At 42.0% G+C, this 17,536-nt stretch overlaps 1 protein-coding gene across 2 annotated transcripts; it reads left to right on the top strand.

Annotated features, from left to right (window-relative positions):
- Positions 1 to 828: 828 nt before the first annotated feature.
- SIK1 (salt inducible kinase 1) lies at positions 829 to 15,718 on the top strand. 2 transcript variants are annotated; one of them, XM_074969371.1, is made up of 14 exons: positions 829 to 949; positions 1,898 to 2,121; positions 3,136 to 3,252; positions 5,906 to 5,969; positions 6,195 to 6,356; positions 6,839 to 6,963; positions 7,080 to 7,203; positions 8,084 to 8,307; positions 8,646 to 8,795; positions 9,580 to 9,702; positions 9,991 to 10,213; positions 11,014 to 11,289; positions 12,037 to 12,268; positions 12,937 to 15,718. In XM_074969371.1, the coding sequence occupies exons 2-14, from the start codon at positions 1,969 to 1,971 to the stop codon at positions 13,358 to 13,360; spliced, it is 2,397 nt and encodes a 798-aa protein (XP_074825472.1). In that variant the 5' UTR covers positions 829 to 949; positions 1,898 to 1,968; the 3' UTR covers positions 13,361 to 15,718. The 2 variants fall into 2 exon arrangements, with proteins under 2 accessions (XP_074825472.1, XP_074825478.1); XM_074969377.1 differs by having other exon boundaries at positions 12,849 to 12,974.
- The last annotated feature ends 1,818 nt before the right edge of the window (positions 15,719 to 17,536 follow it).

The raw sequence follows: 17,536 nt of genomic DNA on the forward strand, positions 1-17,536 counted from the left end.
AGGTTCTCCTGTAATAAAACGGCCCCGGGAGCTGGGGCTTTCAGAAAAACACCAAATACTGCATAACATGCAGTATAACAAATAGCGAGAGCGGGCAACAAGCGCCACCCCACCCTCGCTCCCTGCACGCAGGGCTTCATCCCCGTGTCATCTCCCTTCTCTTCCAAACATCCAGCTTCTCCTCTGTGCCACGGCTGCTCCAGCAAACAACGGGTTAAGCCGCCCGGGCCGTCTTGGCGCTGGCGTGCCTGGGGCTCGGTGCACGGGAAGCGCGGCAGCCGCGCGTACACCGATAGGGGCCCCCGCACGCTACTCCCAGGCTAGGAAACACCGTGGTAAAGAACACATTGTTTGCCTAGTGCAGACAGGCTACCGAGGGGTTAACGTCCCCGGCTGGGCCCCGGCACCGCAGGGGTTAAGGGCCCCTGGGTGGTCCCAGCGGGCAGGGGCTAATTTGGTCCGGGTCGGCTTCCTTAGTCACTTCGGCGCCGGCGCGCTGGGGGTTAATTCATGGCCCGGCTCCAGCCCACGGGGGGTTAGTCCGGGCCGCGGCGGCTCCGGCAGGGGGCGACCCCGCAATGATAACAAACGGGTCACGTGACGCCGGGGACAGGTGCCCGGTTGTCCCCCCCCCTTTTGCCCTGACGTCACCGCCCATTGGTCTCCGGGGCGACGGCTCCATCAGCCCGCGCGTCAGAACAGCTCGTCTCTTGGCAACGGCCCGATGTCTCGCTCTCATTCAGCCTCGCGCTTGGGCGCGCGTCTCTCTGGCGTCAAAGTGACGTCAATGGGTCTGTCTCGGTTTTCGGGCGAGAGGGGGGGGCAGTGGGCGGGAGAAGGGGGATCCCGCGTGCTCCTCTGCCCCCAGCAGCACGCCCAGAGCGCGCGGAGGCAGCCGCTGGAGCAGCAGCGCCGCGAGAGCCGGGGACTGGGGAGCCCCCGCGCGCAGGTACCCGGAGCCGCGGCGGCGCTGCTGTCTGAGGAGCGCGCGGGGCCGCTTGCTGGGGAGCGGGCGGGCGGTGCGCGGGGAGAGCCGCGGCGCTGGCGGCCGGAGCTGCGGGGGGAAGCGTGGCGGGGGGCGCGCTCCCCAGCCCGGCCGCGGCGGGGACAGGAGCGAAGCGCCCCGAAGTGCCAAGCTGTCCCCCCTCCCTCCCCCCCTCCCCTCTGCGGGCGCTGGGCTCCTCTCCGCAGCCGGGGAGCCGCAGCCCAGTGCGCGCCCGGCGGGGAAGCCTGTGGCTGGGTCGCGGAGGCTCCGCGGCAGCGCTGCGGCGCCTGCTGGGTGCTCGGGGCTGCAGCGGAGTGTGTGTGTGTGTGTGGGGGGGGGGGGTTGGCTGCTGTTAGCGATGCCTCTTTGGGCTGGGGGGACGAGGTTGGCGGCGGCTTGGTGACCGGACAGCAAGTGTGAAAAATGAGGACGGGAGGGGCGGGGTAATAGGCGCCCATATAAGACAAAGCCCCAATATTGGGAGTGTTCCTATTCAATCGGGGCATCTGGCCGCTAGAATTGGGAAGCTTTCTTCCAAGGGGAACGAGGTAGAGGGCTGGATCCCAGGGATCTGAAAAGCGCATGGCTATGAACGGGAGTGGGGTGTCTTTTTATTAGCTGCTCTTCGCGGCGAGTCGCTAATACCGGGCTTTTGGTAGGAAGAGACTCTCAGGCCGTTTCAGGACTAACCTCGGGCTCTGAGCGAAGCTTAGGGGAAAGTTGGTCCGTGTCTCCAAGAAGTTGGGTTGTGCGGTCTGCCTGACTAGTTCAAAGCTTTCCACCCTGCACAATTTAAAGATTCGGTGAAACCTTTAAAATCTGATCAGTGTTGTTTGATTTGTTACTAGTTTTCATCTGGAGGAGAAAGCAAAAGCTCCCTTTGATTTATTAGTGTCTCTTATCTTTACACAGGTGCAAGGCTTAAAGAGGAGCGCTTATGCATACCTTCTAAATATTGCTTGTTGCCCACCAAAATCTAAGCCATGGTGATCATGTCAGATTATACCTCTGTTCCCACTCCAAATCAAGCCCAGCGAAGGCCTCTCCGGGTTGGATTTTATGATATTGAGAGGACCTTGGGAAAAGGAAATTTTGCAGTGGTAAAGCTGGCCAGGCACAGAGTAACCAAAACGCAGGTGGGTGTGAAATCTACTCTATAGTTTCATATAGGAAACCAAATTTTAAAGGGCATGAAACTTTCTGGGTAAGTTTTCCCCTACCCCCTCAAATGTGGTGAAATAAACTAACATACAGTAATATTGTGGTACTGTACAAAATATAATCAAGGCGATAGATTGTGTGATAGTAATAATAGATAAAACTATAGGTGAGGGTTTTTTTGTTTGTTTCTTAGTGGTATAATAAACACAGATGATGTAAAATAAAAACACAAGAATAGATTTAAGAAAATATTGCCAACTGTTTTAACACTTCAGTTTTTTATTTAGCCCTATGTGTATTCTTAGAGAGTAGGTAAGGTTGTGCAAATTTAAAGTAATTTGTGTAGAAAGAGAGCATAAAATCTTAGTATTTAGACTTTAGAGTTCCTTAGTTTGTTTTTCATTAAATGAGGAAGTTATTCAGAAAAAAAACGAAGAATTTTGCATTTTTAAATCTATGTGAGTAAAGAGTTTTCTTATTAGTTGGTTTATAAATTAAACTACAATTGTAATATGCGTGTTAAAACCAGACTAGGCAATGCAATAGAAAATAGTTTATCGGGGATGATCCTGCATTAAGGGGGTATGGACTAGGTGACTTAATAGGTCCTGTGCAGAAATCAGAACTATAGTTATTTGAGCATAAGCTTTCGTGAGCTACAGCTCGCTTCATCAGATGTAGCTCACGAAAGCTTATGCTCAAATAAATTTGTTACTCTAAGATGCCACAAGTACTCCTTTTCTTTTTGCGGATACAGACCAACACGGCTGCTACTCTGAGAACTATAGTTCTGTTCATTACTTTGTGTAATCTTTTTATGTGAAATAGAGAAATTAAAATATATAATATAGCCTGCATTTAATAATGGAAACAAGAATCAGTTTGGCAGAACTCATACGCTTTAAAATTGTTTTGTTTGAACTATTCAGAATTTCAGCAGCATAAGTACATATTTTATAACTGTCTGGGTTTGTGTTTTAAATTTATAGGTTGCAATAAAGATTATAGACAAAACAAGATTAGATCCAAGCAACCTGGAGAAAATTTATAGAGAGGTCCAGATAATGAAGCTTTTGAACCACCCCCACATTATCAAGCTGTATCAGGTAAGATCTGTTCTGATGACTGCATTCATGTTAGGTCTACTTGAATCCCATGGGTTTGGTTGCTAATGATCTTATCTTCCACATGGTTCTAAATTGCACGTGCAGGGAGAGAACTCCCATTGTACTTTTTGAAGTATTTAAACAAATACAATAAGCATTGTATTTAATATATATATTTTTTTAGTGTTCTCTTTGAGCAGGTTTATCATATGATTAACCTCAGTGGGTTTTTTTAATTTTTAAGCACTTTTAGTGGAAAGAGTCAAAATTGACTCAAGTTAGTTTTGGATCAAATGGAATTGATCTTGAAATTGATGGAATTGGCTACTTGTATTGTTAAGGAACTTATTTTCCCCCTGATTCTTCTGCTTTTTCAGTTTTTAAGAGCTACAGAAATATCCTACTCGCAAATTATACTAGCAAAATTTAAGCTCTTGTAAAATAAACCAGAACCAAACTTGAATGTCATTTTTGTTGAAACCTCTCAAATAGTGAATCAATGGTCAAACTGAGCTGCTCCAAAATTTGTGAATTTAAAAAAATGCATTTTTTTACCTTTATTTAAAGACTTTACAGCTACAGGCCATTATGCATTTGTTTGCTCCTTACACTAATCATGTTTGTTTTGGAATCTAACCAAAAAACCAAAACCCCAACATCTTGCACATTTTATTTTGTGTATGGGTATTTTAATTTAGTTCATTTCTTGTTCCAATAAGTATTAAGTGTAAGGACAAACTAGTGTGCTGTGCAGAAAATGGGATCACTGTTGCCTGATGAGCAAGGGCTGCTTTGCAATTGCTAAATACTGTATTTGATCTAATTGGCATTTGGTGTAAGTTCCCCCTAATCGTCTTAAACAGTACCATGTGGATTTAAGAAGATGTGGTATCACGATTTGTCTGTGAGAGGGGGGAAGGGTAAATGATGGATTAAGAAATCTAGCAGCAGGTCTGAAATGCAGTGTGAAGTAGAAAATACTATCATCAATTTGAATCTTCACCTTTTTTTTTTTTTTTTTTTTTTTTTTTTAAATGTTGTGGAGGTCAGCTAACACAAAGTAGAGTAGAAGAGCCAGTAAGGCAGGTGCTTAAGTGAAGACATTGGTTATTAAAGCGCTTAATACCCATTGAGTACTTGATCTTTATATTATTAATTGTGAAAAAATTATTTGGCATTAATATTTGATTGACGTCACTCTTGCCTGTAGAGCTATATAGGATACATAAAGGTATTGTAACCGTTCTGTTGATTGCACTTTAGTGGAATGATGCAGGTGAAAATTGTATTTCAAGGCTCTAAAAAATTAGCTTAAATCCCACCTTGTTGAACCAGATTATTTAACTGAACAAATGACACAGGTAATAGATCATAGTTTAACTTTCCAACTGAATTTTCTCTTCTTTGTTGTTGTTGTAACTGATACTGTACCTATTTGTTGGTGTCTGAAAAGTAGGGGTGGAACTAGATGACATATCAGTGTTGATGGGTTTTTTGTGTTTTAGTTTCAACACCAGCATCTAACTTTCATCCAGCTGGCACCTTTCCCAGAACACTTAAACTCCTTCCCTTCAGTTTTTTAAAATTGGAAACTTCTCTTCCTTTTTTCCCGTTTTTATTTGTTTTCGTTTGTGCATGGCATGGCAGGGAGAGGGCAGGGGAGATGAGAGCGCTCCCTTCCCTCTCTTTGACATAAATCCTTTTTCAAAGAAAGTTGAAAATTATGGCCTCTGAAGTAGCATTGACACCTGTTTGGTTTTTGTAAGTCTCTACCAAAGGAGCAAAAAATACAATTTTCATTGAAGAGCCATTCTCGATAAATAGTTCATGCTAACATTTGAAACAAAAAGGAAAAATATGTCCCAGTGACTAAAAATAAATATGTGAAATGCTGTACAGGGTTATTTTGGTTGGGGGGAGGGGGGTTCTTCCAAAAAAAGGACGTATATTGGCTAGTTTATAATCCATTTTATAGAAGTTAGTAGCAAATGTTTAAAAGTAAATCAGTACTAGCTCAATAAATGAACTTTTGGCTAGGATCGACACTTGCTGTTGACGGACATGGAGCGGTACAGTTTGCTCAAAAAGCAAGCATTTGTTGCTTGACCGGCAGAGCTGTCACCTTGCAGGCTAAGGTATCATATCTGATACCATGTGGGACTGGGGTATATGATATCGTTTCTTCACTGTGTTCTTGCTCTAAATTTCTGCTCTAATGATCTTTGTATCTGGTAGCCTTTTTAGCACAAAGTCCTTGAATTCCAGAAACCCGTTTTTTAATTTAAAATGTCCTTGAATGATCAAAAGTGATTACTGAATTCTGTTTTCATTAAAAAATGTATTGCAATTGAAGTAAAGCTTGCTGAAATACTCCATAAGCCTATTTCATAGACATTTGAGGGTATGGGGGGGAAAAGAGTATGGAGGAAGCAAGTAACTGTGTATGTTGGATATGCAAGCATTAATTTGCTATCTTTCTGAATAGCTCTGTCTGTGAAAGGAGTACTGCGGTTCAGGAACGAAGGCCTTTGGGTTGCTGCCTATAGTGGCTGTAAATAATTGCACTAAGAGGTTCTAGATTTAGGACATGGCATTTTTTTTCGTAAAAACAATTTCAGAGACCTGTAACGTGTCCTAATTTTTGTCTTGACAGGTTATGGAGACAAAGGATATGCTTTACATTGTTACTGAGTTTGCAAAAAATGGAGAAATGTTTGGTAAGTTCTCACTGAAATAACTAACACTTACCTAGATTTAGAAAACCCTACTTTATTGTTGGTAGTCATGTAGGGTAATAAGAAGATAAGTTTTTGACATAGTGTTAAAGGTTCCCCAAAAGTCAGGTGTCACAAATACCAAATGGTGAATGCAGCTTTGTCAGGGTAATGAAAACATACTGCCAGGTGTTAATTCTTGTTCATATTTATTTTTGTGTGCTACAGATCATTTGACTTCCAATGGACACTTGAGCGAGAGTGAAGCTCGAAAGAAGTTCTGGCAGATCCTTTCTGCAGTGGAATACTGTCACAGCCATCACATAGTGCACAGGGATCTCAAAACTGAGAACCTTCTGTTAGATGCTAGCATGAATATCAAGTTAGCAGGTGAGAACATTTACATGGTTACTTTTGCTAAAATATAAAGCAGGAAATGAAATCCTGTTTCTATAGTCTTAGAGCTAGGTGCTCCTATAAATATGTACAATAAAATAAAACTTTTTAAAACTGCTGTATAGATGCACATACTGATAGTACTATTTTTCTGAATATATCTTCTTGTTGAAAAAGCCTAGGTTAAATGAATAAGTATAGAACTTCTATGCAATAAGGGCTTGTGTACTTGGTGAGATAAGGCATACTACAGCAGTGTGATTTCTTAAGTGCCCTAACATATTGCACATTAATTGATCCATGTAGACCCTGCTGGTGCACAGTAAAATTTCCCTAAGTGCACTAGGGAACTGTACTGTGTATTACCCCACCATGTAGACAAGTCCTAAGTCTGGTTTTCCTTCGTTTTCTCTGATTTCAAAACGTTAACCTGGTATTTAATGAAGTCTCACTTCAGACTCTTCTCTTTACTTCAGACTTTGGATTTGGAAATTTCTACAAATCAGGGGAGCCCCTCTCCACTTGGTGCGGAAGCCCACCTTATGCAGCCCCTGAAGTTTTTGAAGGCAAGGAATACGAAGGACCTCACCTTGATATATGGGTAAGCTTTATGTTCTATAGTGTTCACATTTTATGCATGATCAAACTCTTTCTGGGCTTTCATGATTGCTAACTGTACTCCAGTCCCTTACATGCTGTGCTATTTTCTGTTAACAGAGCCTTGGTGTGGTGCTGTATGTCCTCGTTTGTGGCTCTCTGCCTTTTGATGGACCCAATTTACCAACTCTGAGACAAAGAGTGCTGGAGGGACGATTCCGCATCCCCTACTTCATGTCCCAAGGTACATTTCCTGGAATCTTATCACCAGAAAAGGGGCTACCAACAGGGGGCTGATTGGTAATCTGGGTCTTTTGTGAAGGAATCAGTTTTCTGCCTCTCCATCTGTTAGATTTTGCGTTTGTATCTTTTCAGGGCAATGACAGATGGGAATATTTTGCAATCACACATTGTGCTTTCCCTTTCTTAGGTTTTCAGCAGAGTTTCTTTAGTGTTGTACTTGCAGCATACACTAGCACATTTTCTTTCCTGGGATCTGTTATACATCTAAAGGGTTTACACTTTTTCTTTTTTAGATTTAGTATAGATTTATTTATTTATTTATTTATCTAATGGCTAATTCACACTCTTGCTGGAGAAATAAGTGGGTTTTTTTAAATAGCATTTTAATGATATTAGGCTGTAATTCTTAGGTGGGTGTAGTTCTCAAAATATTGTAACTATACACTAGTAGTATATTTTAAAATTTCAGAATATGCTATCAAGGACAGTAAAAACAATAAGGTTTAGCAATCTAGCTCATTCTTGAACAACCTTGTGAAAAGGGGAATTAAAGGATATTGTTACTACTGTGACCTAGGCCTTAATAGTATCCCTTACCTAATTTAATCTTAACAATATAATCAAAGCTGCTCACATACAAGTAAGTGCTAACATGGAGACCAGCAGCGTGTGTATGTAACGGACTATGTGCCAAATTCAGATTTACTGTAAATGGATGAAACATCTGTAGAATTGCACCCACTTAAAACTGGTCTGATATAATGTTGCTGAAGAGATTTCCTAGTGCTGTCTAAATGCAGCAGTAAAATAACTAATAGCCTCTTGTATGTGGCTGGCTTTTATTTTTACCACTTGTTAAAGGCATTTTCTGTTTTGTCTAGACTGTGAAACACTAATCCGACGGATGCTAGTTGTGGACCCAACTAAACGAATAACCATTGCCCAGATAAAGCAGCACAAGTGGATGCAAGCAGACCCTTCTCTCCAGCAGCAGCAATCTTTGTCCTTCTCCATGCAGAACTACAACTCTAACCTGGGTGACTACAATGAGCAAGTCCTCGGGATCATGCAGACTCTTGGCATTGATAGGCGGAGAACAGTTGAGGTGAGCCGTGGCTTGCCCTTCTAGTATGAGTGGTGCTTACTTCTTAGATACTTGCTCATTGACTAATAAAGTGCCAATGGTTAGACAACACTTGCATGCAAATCAGTTACTTAGGAAAGAACAAGAGGTTAGCTACTCAATTTTATTTTTTATATATATGCGTGTGTGTGTGTGTGATCAAAAATTAACTTTGATTCAATGTAACTGTATAATGTTCAGTAAAATTTATTCACAAATTATTGGACACAGTGCTGTTAAACTCTGAGCCCCTGTTGCTGCTTTTTGAGTTCTTTAAGTTGATTTATCTGTATCTCAAGAATCCTTTTCATATCTTCTAGTCTCTACAAAACAGCAGCTACAACCATTTTGCTGCAATTTATTACCTTCTCCTGGAGCGCCTCAAGGAGTACCGAAACAACCAGTTGTCCAATCGTCCAGTGACCGGCCGTCAGCAAAGACCAAGGAGCTCTGAGCTCAGCAACATTGAGGTAAGAAGGTGAATTATCTACTATAAAGTCACATCTGCTGGTATTCTTATTCTGTTCCTTTGCTGTATCATTTACTTTATTTAGCAGACATTGCTGCCCGTAATGTCATGGGAAAGCCATAGAGAGGTCCTCTGAGTCAAACTTAATCTCTGTCCTCAAACTAGAGGGTACAGTATTCCATTCTTCAGCAGGCTGCTGATTGAATTTGGTGCTTGATTGAATACTAATGGCCCATTTCCTAATCACTGGCACTAGTTTATGGTCCAAACAACAGTCTCTCTCCCGTGCTCGTCAGTAATTCACCAAGTGATCAGGCTTCTCATTGAAATATACCCTTTCAGAAGCACAGCGATTAAACTTCCTCTGATTCCTTGTTACAGCCACCTCAGAGAGATTCCATGAGTCAGTTAGATTTTCTTTTCTTTCATTCTTTTTTTAACAAAAAGAAGGGATGATTGGGGTGGTGATTAAGACACAGAACTGACATCAGGCGATCTGGGTTATATTCCCTGCTTGCCACAGACTTCTTATGTCACCTCCAGGCAGTTGTCTTAATCTCTGTACTTCAACTTTTCCATCTGTGAAAGGGAGCTTCATGGGTTCCTACTTATGTGTGTGTTGAGAGGGTAAATTTGTTAATTCTTGCCAAATGCTTTGAGAAGCTTGGATGGAAGATGCTTTAGAAACTCAGTATGCAAACAACATTTGAAGTTTTTGAATTGCAGTTTATAGGATGCCTTCTCTAAATCTTTTTTTTTTTTTTTTTTTTTTTTTTTGCCTTCAGATGCCTCAAGACAGCCTTGCAAGTGAATCCCTGAGATCATCTCTGCTTTACCATCAACCTCAGAACTTGATTCAGTCATCCTTGCAAGCAGAAATGGATTGTGACATGAACAGTCCATTACAGGTTGGTGCTCTCAGCTAAATCTCACCTACAGGTTTTTATTGTTCTATCCATTTGACATGACAAAGGTTTAAAAGTATATTTAGCACTTGCCTGTTTCCGCCTCTCCACCCCTCCCTCCCCAAAATTTAAACATTAAGATATAAATACAGTGTCACAATGCCCTTTCATCTCAATATGCATAATAAAGGCACAGTGAAGGGCTTTGCAAAGCTCTAACAAATGAGAATGTTTTTTCGAAAATAAACAAATAGCTTTTCACTTATTTCCTGTATTCTAATGTCTTTGCAGCCAGTATTCTTTCCTGTGGATCCCAACTTCAATGGTCTCTTCAGGAATCGCTCCATTTCTCCCAACAGTTTGCTAGAAACCACCATTAGTGAGGAGGTGAGGCAGGAGAAAGACCTGGAGGAGGAAATCAAGGCCTACAACCCTCTTCACCTCCCCAGCAACACCAGTAGGAGGCACACGCTGGCTGAAGTCACTACTCATTTCTATCCGTGTACCCCTCCATGTAAGTCCTGCAGGGAGGAAGGTCTCTGAAATACGGTCTGTGAGGGGTGGAATACGGTGACGGCTCCCATAGAAGATTGCATACAGCAAATATCCGTGATTAATTGCTATTTTCACCACCATTCTGACTTAGGGTAGAGAAGGTCAGTAGTAAATGGTCTGCAATGTTCACTCATTGGGTATTTATTTTTAAATTTAAATAACTTGGTTTCTGAAAACTCTCCTAGAAATTGCATAATCTTGCCCAGTTGTATTACTTGGGAGAGACCCCAGCTAGCAGTAGTTTGGGAGGTTTTTTTAGTAATTACCTACATATTTTTAAAGGGAAGTGTTCTTTCTTTATATCGTACCCTCCAACTCCTTCCTGCACCCCTCCACCACAGTAAAACCTCATAAAGTCTCTCCTCTATTGGAATCAATAGAAATGTTGCTATTGACTTAGCAGGAGCAGGGGAGAGCCTTGTGCAATTGAAAAAAACAAAAATCCGTGTTAGGGCTCTAGCACCAAATAGCACACAGTAAGTGCTGGTCTCAGGGAAACAAATTCTACATTGAGTGTGCACACTAGGTTGCAAGTGAACACTGAATTCAGATTGTTTATGACCTCAGCAATCCTTGATGGAATCATGTCCTAGTACAACATGAGTTGCTGTTCTATTGTTATCTGAGACTTCTGATGCTGGCAGGTTATGTATAATTGCAGTGTAGGTGGACAGACTAATCTGATGGCAATTTTTTCTTCCTGTACTCCATTTTGGAAATGTTCTCTCTTCACCGTCCCCTTCTCCCCTTCATCTGTAGGCATAGTCATTTCCTCTTCGACAAGCCCCACAGAAGGAACTAGTTCCGACAGCTGCCTCACCTCATCTTCAAACAACAGCTCAGTGGCTCTGAGCAGCTGTTTGGCAGATCAAGTAATGACTGGTAACCCAGCCACAGCCAGGATGACATCACCGTTTCTGACTTCCCAATCTGACACTCCAGGGCTGCAAGCCCAGGACTGCATGGGAGGTGCTTCTCTGCTGCCTGTCAGCTTCCAGGAAGGAAGACGTGCATCTGATACCTCATTAACTCAAGGTAATTCCTTTCTTGCTATATAGTTGGCTGTACACTTTTCTAATTAGCAACACGGTAATATTTTGGGAAGCTTACTCTGACTTATCAATCTTAAGGCTTTCTGTTGTGTCCATCATGATAGTGCCATAGAACATAAGGGATAACTTGACTTCATGTAAGTCACCTACCCCAGAGGTTCCCAAATCCACGTACCAATATAGAATTTCCCATTTCTGTGACAGCTATTCTTGGTGTTCTACTCTTTTTTACACTGAGTCCAGTACGCCACTACTGCCCACTTCCAATTTAGTTGTACAGACGCTCCCTGACTTATGCAATCATTCTGTTCTGGAATGCCTTGCGTAACTCGAATTTTGTGTAAGTCAGTAACGTATACCCAACCGTTATGCGCCCCCCTCATCCCTAAAAAAACCTCCTATTTCTAGCTTACAGAACTTTTTCCATAAATGCGGATTTGCGTAAGTCGGCTCTTGCGTAACCTGGGGAGCATCTGTACGTGCCCCAATCTACAGTCGAGCTTGAGCTGCCCCAAACCACAGTCTTGCAAGTGCATAAGCTTCATTGCTGACTATAGGGCATGCAGATGAATATGAAGTGTCTGCTTCACCTGAAGTCTCACTCTGGTAAACGAGTGCAGTTGCCCAGAGAGGTTGGGAATTGCTGATCAATGAAGAAGTGAAGCACCCAGATGAGCATCCAGGCAAAACGCTAATGATGAATACGCATTTTTTTTTTTCTTGCCTCTAGGCTTGAAGGCATTTAGACAACAGTTACGAAAGAATGCTAGAGCCAAAGGTTTCCTTGGGCTGAACAAAATCAAGGGCTTTGCTCGCCAGGTGTGCCAGTCTTCATCCGCTCGGGCAGCACGCAGTGGCATGAGCCCTTTCCAGCATTCTCAGCAGAACACATGCATGTACAGCAGCGGAGGAAGCAGCAGAGAGGGCCGAAGCCTGCTAGAGGAGGTGTTGCAACAGCAGAGGTGAGAAAGCATGCTTAGCATAGAGACTTGAACAAGGCAGGGACATATAATCCATGTTGAGCTTCCTCTACAAAGAGCTGTTCTTTTTTCATGGTACCTCATTTTTGGTCAGGGAATGAGGCTGAGGGTTAGGACTACTGGGTTCTCTTCCAGGCTCTTGCCCTGTGACCGTGGACAAGCCTCTTAACTTCTCTGTAACTCTACTTATGTATTTGTGAAATGAGTATAATGCCGACCTACATAGTTCACAGGAGTTCTTAGGTTTTAAGATCATCATGTAGATTTTAAGATAGTCACATCAAACACCATATGTACTGGAAGGGCAAAACATACTACTTCTGCCTGTCAGAGCTTTATTTTTGTTTAATTTTGGGGAAAGATACTTTCCTGTGGCATGGAGATAGGGCCTTGTAATTTGGTAGAGTTACAGCTCACAAGTGAAGCACAGTTCTTAGTCACTGAAATGTATATTCATAGTGGACCAAATTGTGCCCTAATTTTGCTGTTGTAACTTCCAAAGATTACCATATTTGTATCTAGTTTTACTAAACTGTTGCTCAAAATGCTTTAAATGCCCCAGTAAGGTCGGCAGTGTTTGGGGAAGTGCTACAGGGAAGAACAGTGTGATCAAGAAGTATTAATTTCCTTCACTCTGGAATCTTATTCAGAATGCTCCAGTTACAGCATCACCAATTGATCCAGCCAACATGTCACCAGCCCTCTCGGGTGTCTGCCACACACTGCATCCTCTCTCCTGACAGTACAGGCACTTACAAAACATCTAACTCTCTTCTGCTGTCAGAGCTACGAAGGGAGAACTCATTTGAGCTGGCATTTGGTGGCAACACCCAACTGCTCCAGCCTCACCTCTTTGGAGTCAGTGTCTCACCAGTGTCTTCAGCTGCTCATCTTCTAGACACCCAACTGTACATCAGCAGCAATGTCTCTCCGATCACCACCAACAACTTCTCTCAGCAACAGAATTTCTCTGTGCAGTCTCCGAGCTGCGATGCTGTCACTTTGCAGAATGGGGACTGTGAAATGGAGGACCTCACTTCCAGCCAGCTGGGGAAATTTGTCCTGGTGAAATGAGAGCTCCTGCTGTTGTAGCTCACACCCCTCTTTTTATTTTTGCAAAGGACTTCCACCATTGTTCCACAGCATTAGTTCTATGGATTGCTGGTGGCGTGTGGATGAGTGACTCTCAGAAGCAATAAATTTTGAAGTATGTGAAGAGGCTGTCTGGTTCAGAAAGCTAACAACTTTATAGAACTGAAACAAGCAATATGTATGTCTTTTGGCTTCTATTATTCTTGCACTGAACAAATATGAATAGAAACTGAAAAATGTTTTTGAAGACAAATAATGAAGGGTGGGTAGGGGGTGGGAAGCAGGGATGGATGAGGCCGGGTAGAACACTTTGGTACTGTACTTAAGTCAGACCAATACAGCTCTGCTGTTATGCAAGACTTTAACAGCTGTCAGTAGTGGTGACACAGCAGGGAGAGGCTTTTCAAAGAAGGGACCAGAGCCTCCCTTTTTCACAATATTCTTTTATGGGCTTGTGAAGCTGATTACCTCTTTAAAAAAACAGTGGCATGCAACATTATGCATTGATAAAATTAAAAATGGAAGCATTGCCATTTGTTTTTGTTTAGTTGATACTCACTTTAAAGGAACCAACACCTCCTCCCTAAAAACACTTATGCTTTAAATGAAAACTGTGAACTTCTTGCTTGATATATCAGCTAGAACAGCTAAAAACAAGTTCTGATCATTAGCACAGAAGCAATTAATCTCTCTTGGAATTTTATCCCCTGATATCCTGATCCAAATTGTATAATGTCGTCTTTTTTTTTTTTTTTTTTGTTCTAAATCTCGAGGAATTTTTTCATAAATGTTGTCTAAGTTGTTTTCCCTGTATTCCTGCAGAGGCACTGGGATTGAAATGAGTAAAATTGGGCTCTAGGGTGGAACTATTTCTTTCAAAAAGCCTCCCAGAGGTTGCCTGTGAAGTTGCCTGAGGGATATTTCTTAGTGCTGCACATTTTATTTCTGCTGCTAATTACATTTTTACGCATTTCATTATCCGGGTCCAGCTAGAACTGACTCTTGGGGAAACGTGCAATATCGAGGTTATAATTATACAAAGACAAAAGGAATAGGCTAGAACAGAATTCTACTCCTAAAGGAGTACAGCTATTTCTGAACAAAACGATTAAAACTGAGTGAAACAGCACAATCTTTGGGGGTTTGGTTTGGTTTGTTTGGGTTTTTTGGCATATTATCAATGAGGTTTTTGATTAGGTGTTTTTATGTATGGTTTTTAATACTGTATATGTGTATAAATAGGAAGCAGAAAACAATATATACACTACTTATTTTTTTATACTTTGTAATATGCTTCTATTGTGTTTCTGGTGTAAACTCCCTCTCTGACAGAGCGTGACTTATGTTGGTGTCAATGGAAGTTTGTGTGTATAAAGGGGAGAATAGACCACAACTTCTTACAAGAATTAGTGGGGTGAGGGTTCAGCTTTGGTAGCAGGTGAGTAAGCAGTGAGCCAGTTTAGCCAAAAGTTACCATCTGAATGTCAGAAAAATAGTTTCATTCTGTCTAAATGCTTAAAGGACCCAGGTCTTTAGTGTGACACAGGGTGCCTTCAAGTTACCTTGGCTTCTTGTAACCTGCAGTATTACACGTTTTCAAAAAACACCCTACTTTTTAAAAAAAGCCAAAGATCAACCAGGTTAATTGGTTTGAGGGGGAAGGGGTAAAGATGTTATGTGGCTCAGTGTCTGTGGCTTTCATAAATTACCTTTTTATCTGTGTACAGTATCTGCGTGTCTGTATTGATATATCTCCAGCTTGCTGCTGCTGCTATGTGGTCTGGAAGCTTCAAGGTGTAGGGAAATTACTCTGATTGAATCTTCGACTGGTTGGTGCCTTGCAGCAGAGAAAACACCAAAGTCTCATGCTAATTTGCAAAGTGTTTTTTTGCTTTTTGTTTTTTTTTAAAGGGGGAGAGGGAGGAGGGAGAGAAGAAGCCAGCTCATCACAAAGCAGCAACTTTGCCATCATTGTCACATGAGATAGCACACATACTTAATACACAGAATTGTTTTCTTTTCAATATTTGTTTTAATGCCATAGATCAAAGGCCACAGAAAGTCTTTTGTTTCCTGTTCTAAGCAATGACAAGCACTTTACTTTCATAGGTTTTTCTGTTTGTTTTTCCTTTTCCAGTTGGTGTAGAGCCTCTTTGGAATTATTCCTGGAGCAGAAAGAGGTCACTTTTAATGTTTTGGTTTTTGTAGATATCTTGACAGTGCTGTTCGGCAGACTGCAATGCAATAGGCTATTTAAAGACACTATGTGATTGGTTTAATTAAGATGTATAGTTTTATTTTTTACCATGACTGAACAGATCATTTTATTTCTTATGTTAAAATGAAAAATGTACACCAAAATGATTGATGTGTTATTTAATATTTAAATAAAAATGTTTTAAAATATTTGTCTTATGTGTATTGTATCTTGATTCTGCAGGGCTTTTTCTTCTGAGACGCTCTGACATATCAACTTCGCTTATTTCTGTATGATTTGTGGATTTTAGACTTCATTTAAAACTTACGTCCATAGGACATTACTGGCATTTTTATTACATTACTAAATGAGAGGAATAGCTGTTTTAGAGGGCTGGTAATTGAGCCTTTCACCTGTAGGTAATGTCAGAATCCAGCCCACGTCTGTGGTAATCAAGTGATGGTATCTGACAGTACCGTGGTCTATGCAATGCAAATGGTTTCAGCTTGGTTCTGTCCTAGGAGACAAGCATTCCATCTGCGTCCCCTTGAGCCGAGAGAGGCCCTAGGCCCAGTAAGACACTACAGCAAGCACAGAGGATTCTGGCATTCGTAGCGGTTCCATTTTTTCCTTCAATATTAACCTTTTAAATTTTAATTTGAGGAATTAATTTAGGAATGTAAATCTAAATCTTCAAAAAGATTTGGGCTTAACTAGAGCACCAACAGTTATAAGAGAATTTAACAGCTGCCTCTGAATTCTTAGTCTGTTTTAAATACAGTATGTCATAAATAAGACTAGTTGAGGGTTGTTTATTTAAAGGTGTTCAGGAGAAAGCTGGGGCTTGCTTGTAACTGGTCATTTCTTAGCAAAGGCAACTACCATCTTTAGTTCGTAGTGGGACTGAAGCCAGGCTCGTCTCCGCTGAGATGGCTGCCCTCTCCCGACATCATTTGCAGGTGGAAATGAGACTGCTCCTGCTAAATAGTGCTACCATCCACCATTGTTTCCAATGAGATTGAAGCTAGTGAAGATAGCTTTCCCTACTTGCCGTGTGCGACCCAGGCAGGAGACACAGGAAATGTGAAGGAGAAGAGAGAGACTGGATGCAGGAGAATGTGGGGGTGCAGGAACAGACTGGAGACAGGAATGTGGGGGACAGGAATTTTAGGGGGCAAGGATTAGGAAGGGCATGGGAATGTGGGGCTGGGGAGGGGCAAGACAATGATGGTGTTCGGAAGGGAGTGTCTAGGCTGCCAGTTGTGCTACATATCAAGGTGTTCTGTCATCAGGTCTCTCGAGTTTCGAGATCTTTTCAGGTCTTTTCAAGGTCTCGGCATTGAACCTTGCTCTTGATGTCCCACAAACCCTACCTTGGTTTGGCAGAAGATTACTCTCCTGCCCTGGGAACTGAGGGGGAAGAGCTGTGTAGCTTGCAGAGGACTACCAAATTGACCAAGAGATGGATATCGGCTGGAGAAAAGATCGGTTTGTCTCCTGCTTTCAGACTTCGAGAGATGCTAGCAGTCTTGATCTGTCACTTATTTGCATATGCATTTGTATTTGCATAATAGGAGGCTGCAGGTTTCTATATGCATTTGCCTCTTCCAGTGCACATGCAGAGGTAAACTGCCAAAAATGTTGTATGTGTCCACCAGGCTGAAATTTTGATGTGGCTGCATAAAAATGTAGGCCCTGTGCCCCCATATAAACTTTTGAAAACTGGGCCTTTAAATGTATTTTTAATGTAAATTGGTCAGAAAAAAAAATCCCAAGTGTCATCGTCCAGCAACAGAATGCAATTTTTAAAGTCATGTTATCCAGGTGAACACCTCACATGCAGAAAAGCATGAAAACTAGATTCTCAGCTGGTGCAAATCAGTGTAGCTCCTTTGACTTCAATTTACACCTCTTGAGGATCTAGTCCATGAGTGTGTAGAGACCAAAGCACCATGACTTGC

This window comes from Natator depressus, chromosome 1, assembly GCF_965152275.1.
Source record: "Natator depressus isolate rNatDep1 chromosome 1, rNatDep2.hap1, whole genome shotgun sequence".
Lineage (NCBI taxonomy): Eukaryota > Metazoa > Chordata > Testudines > Cheloniidae > Natator > Natator depressus.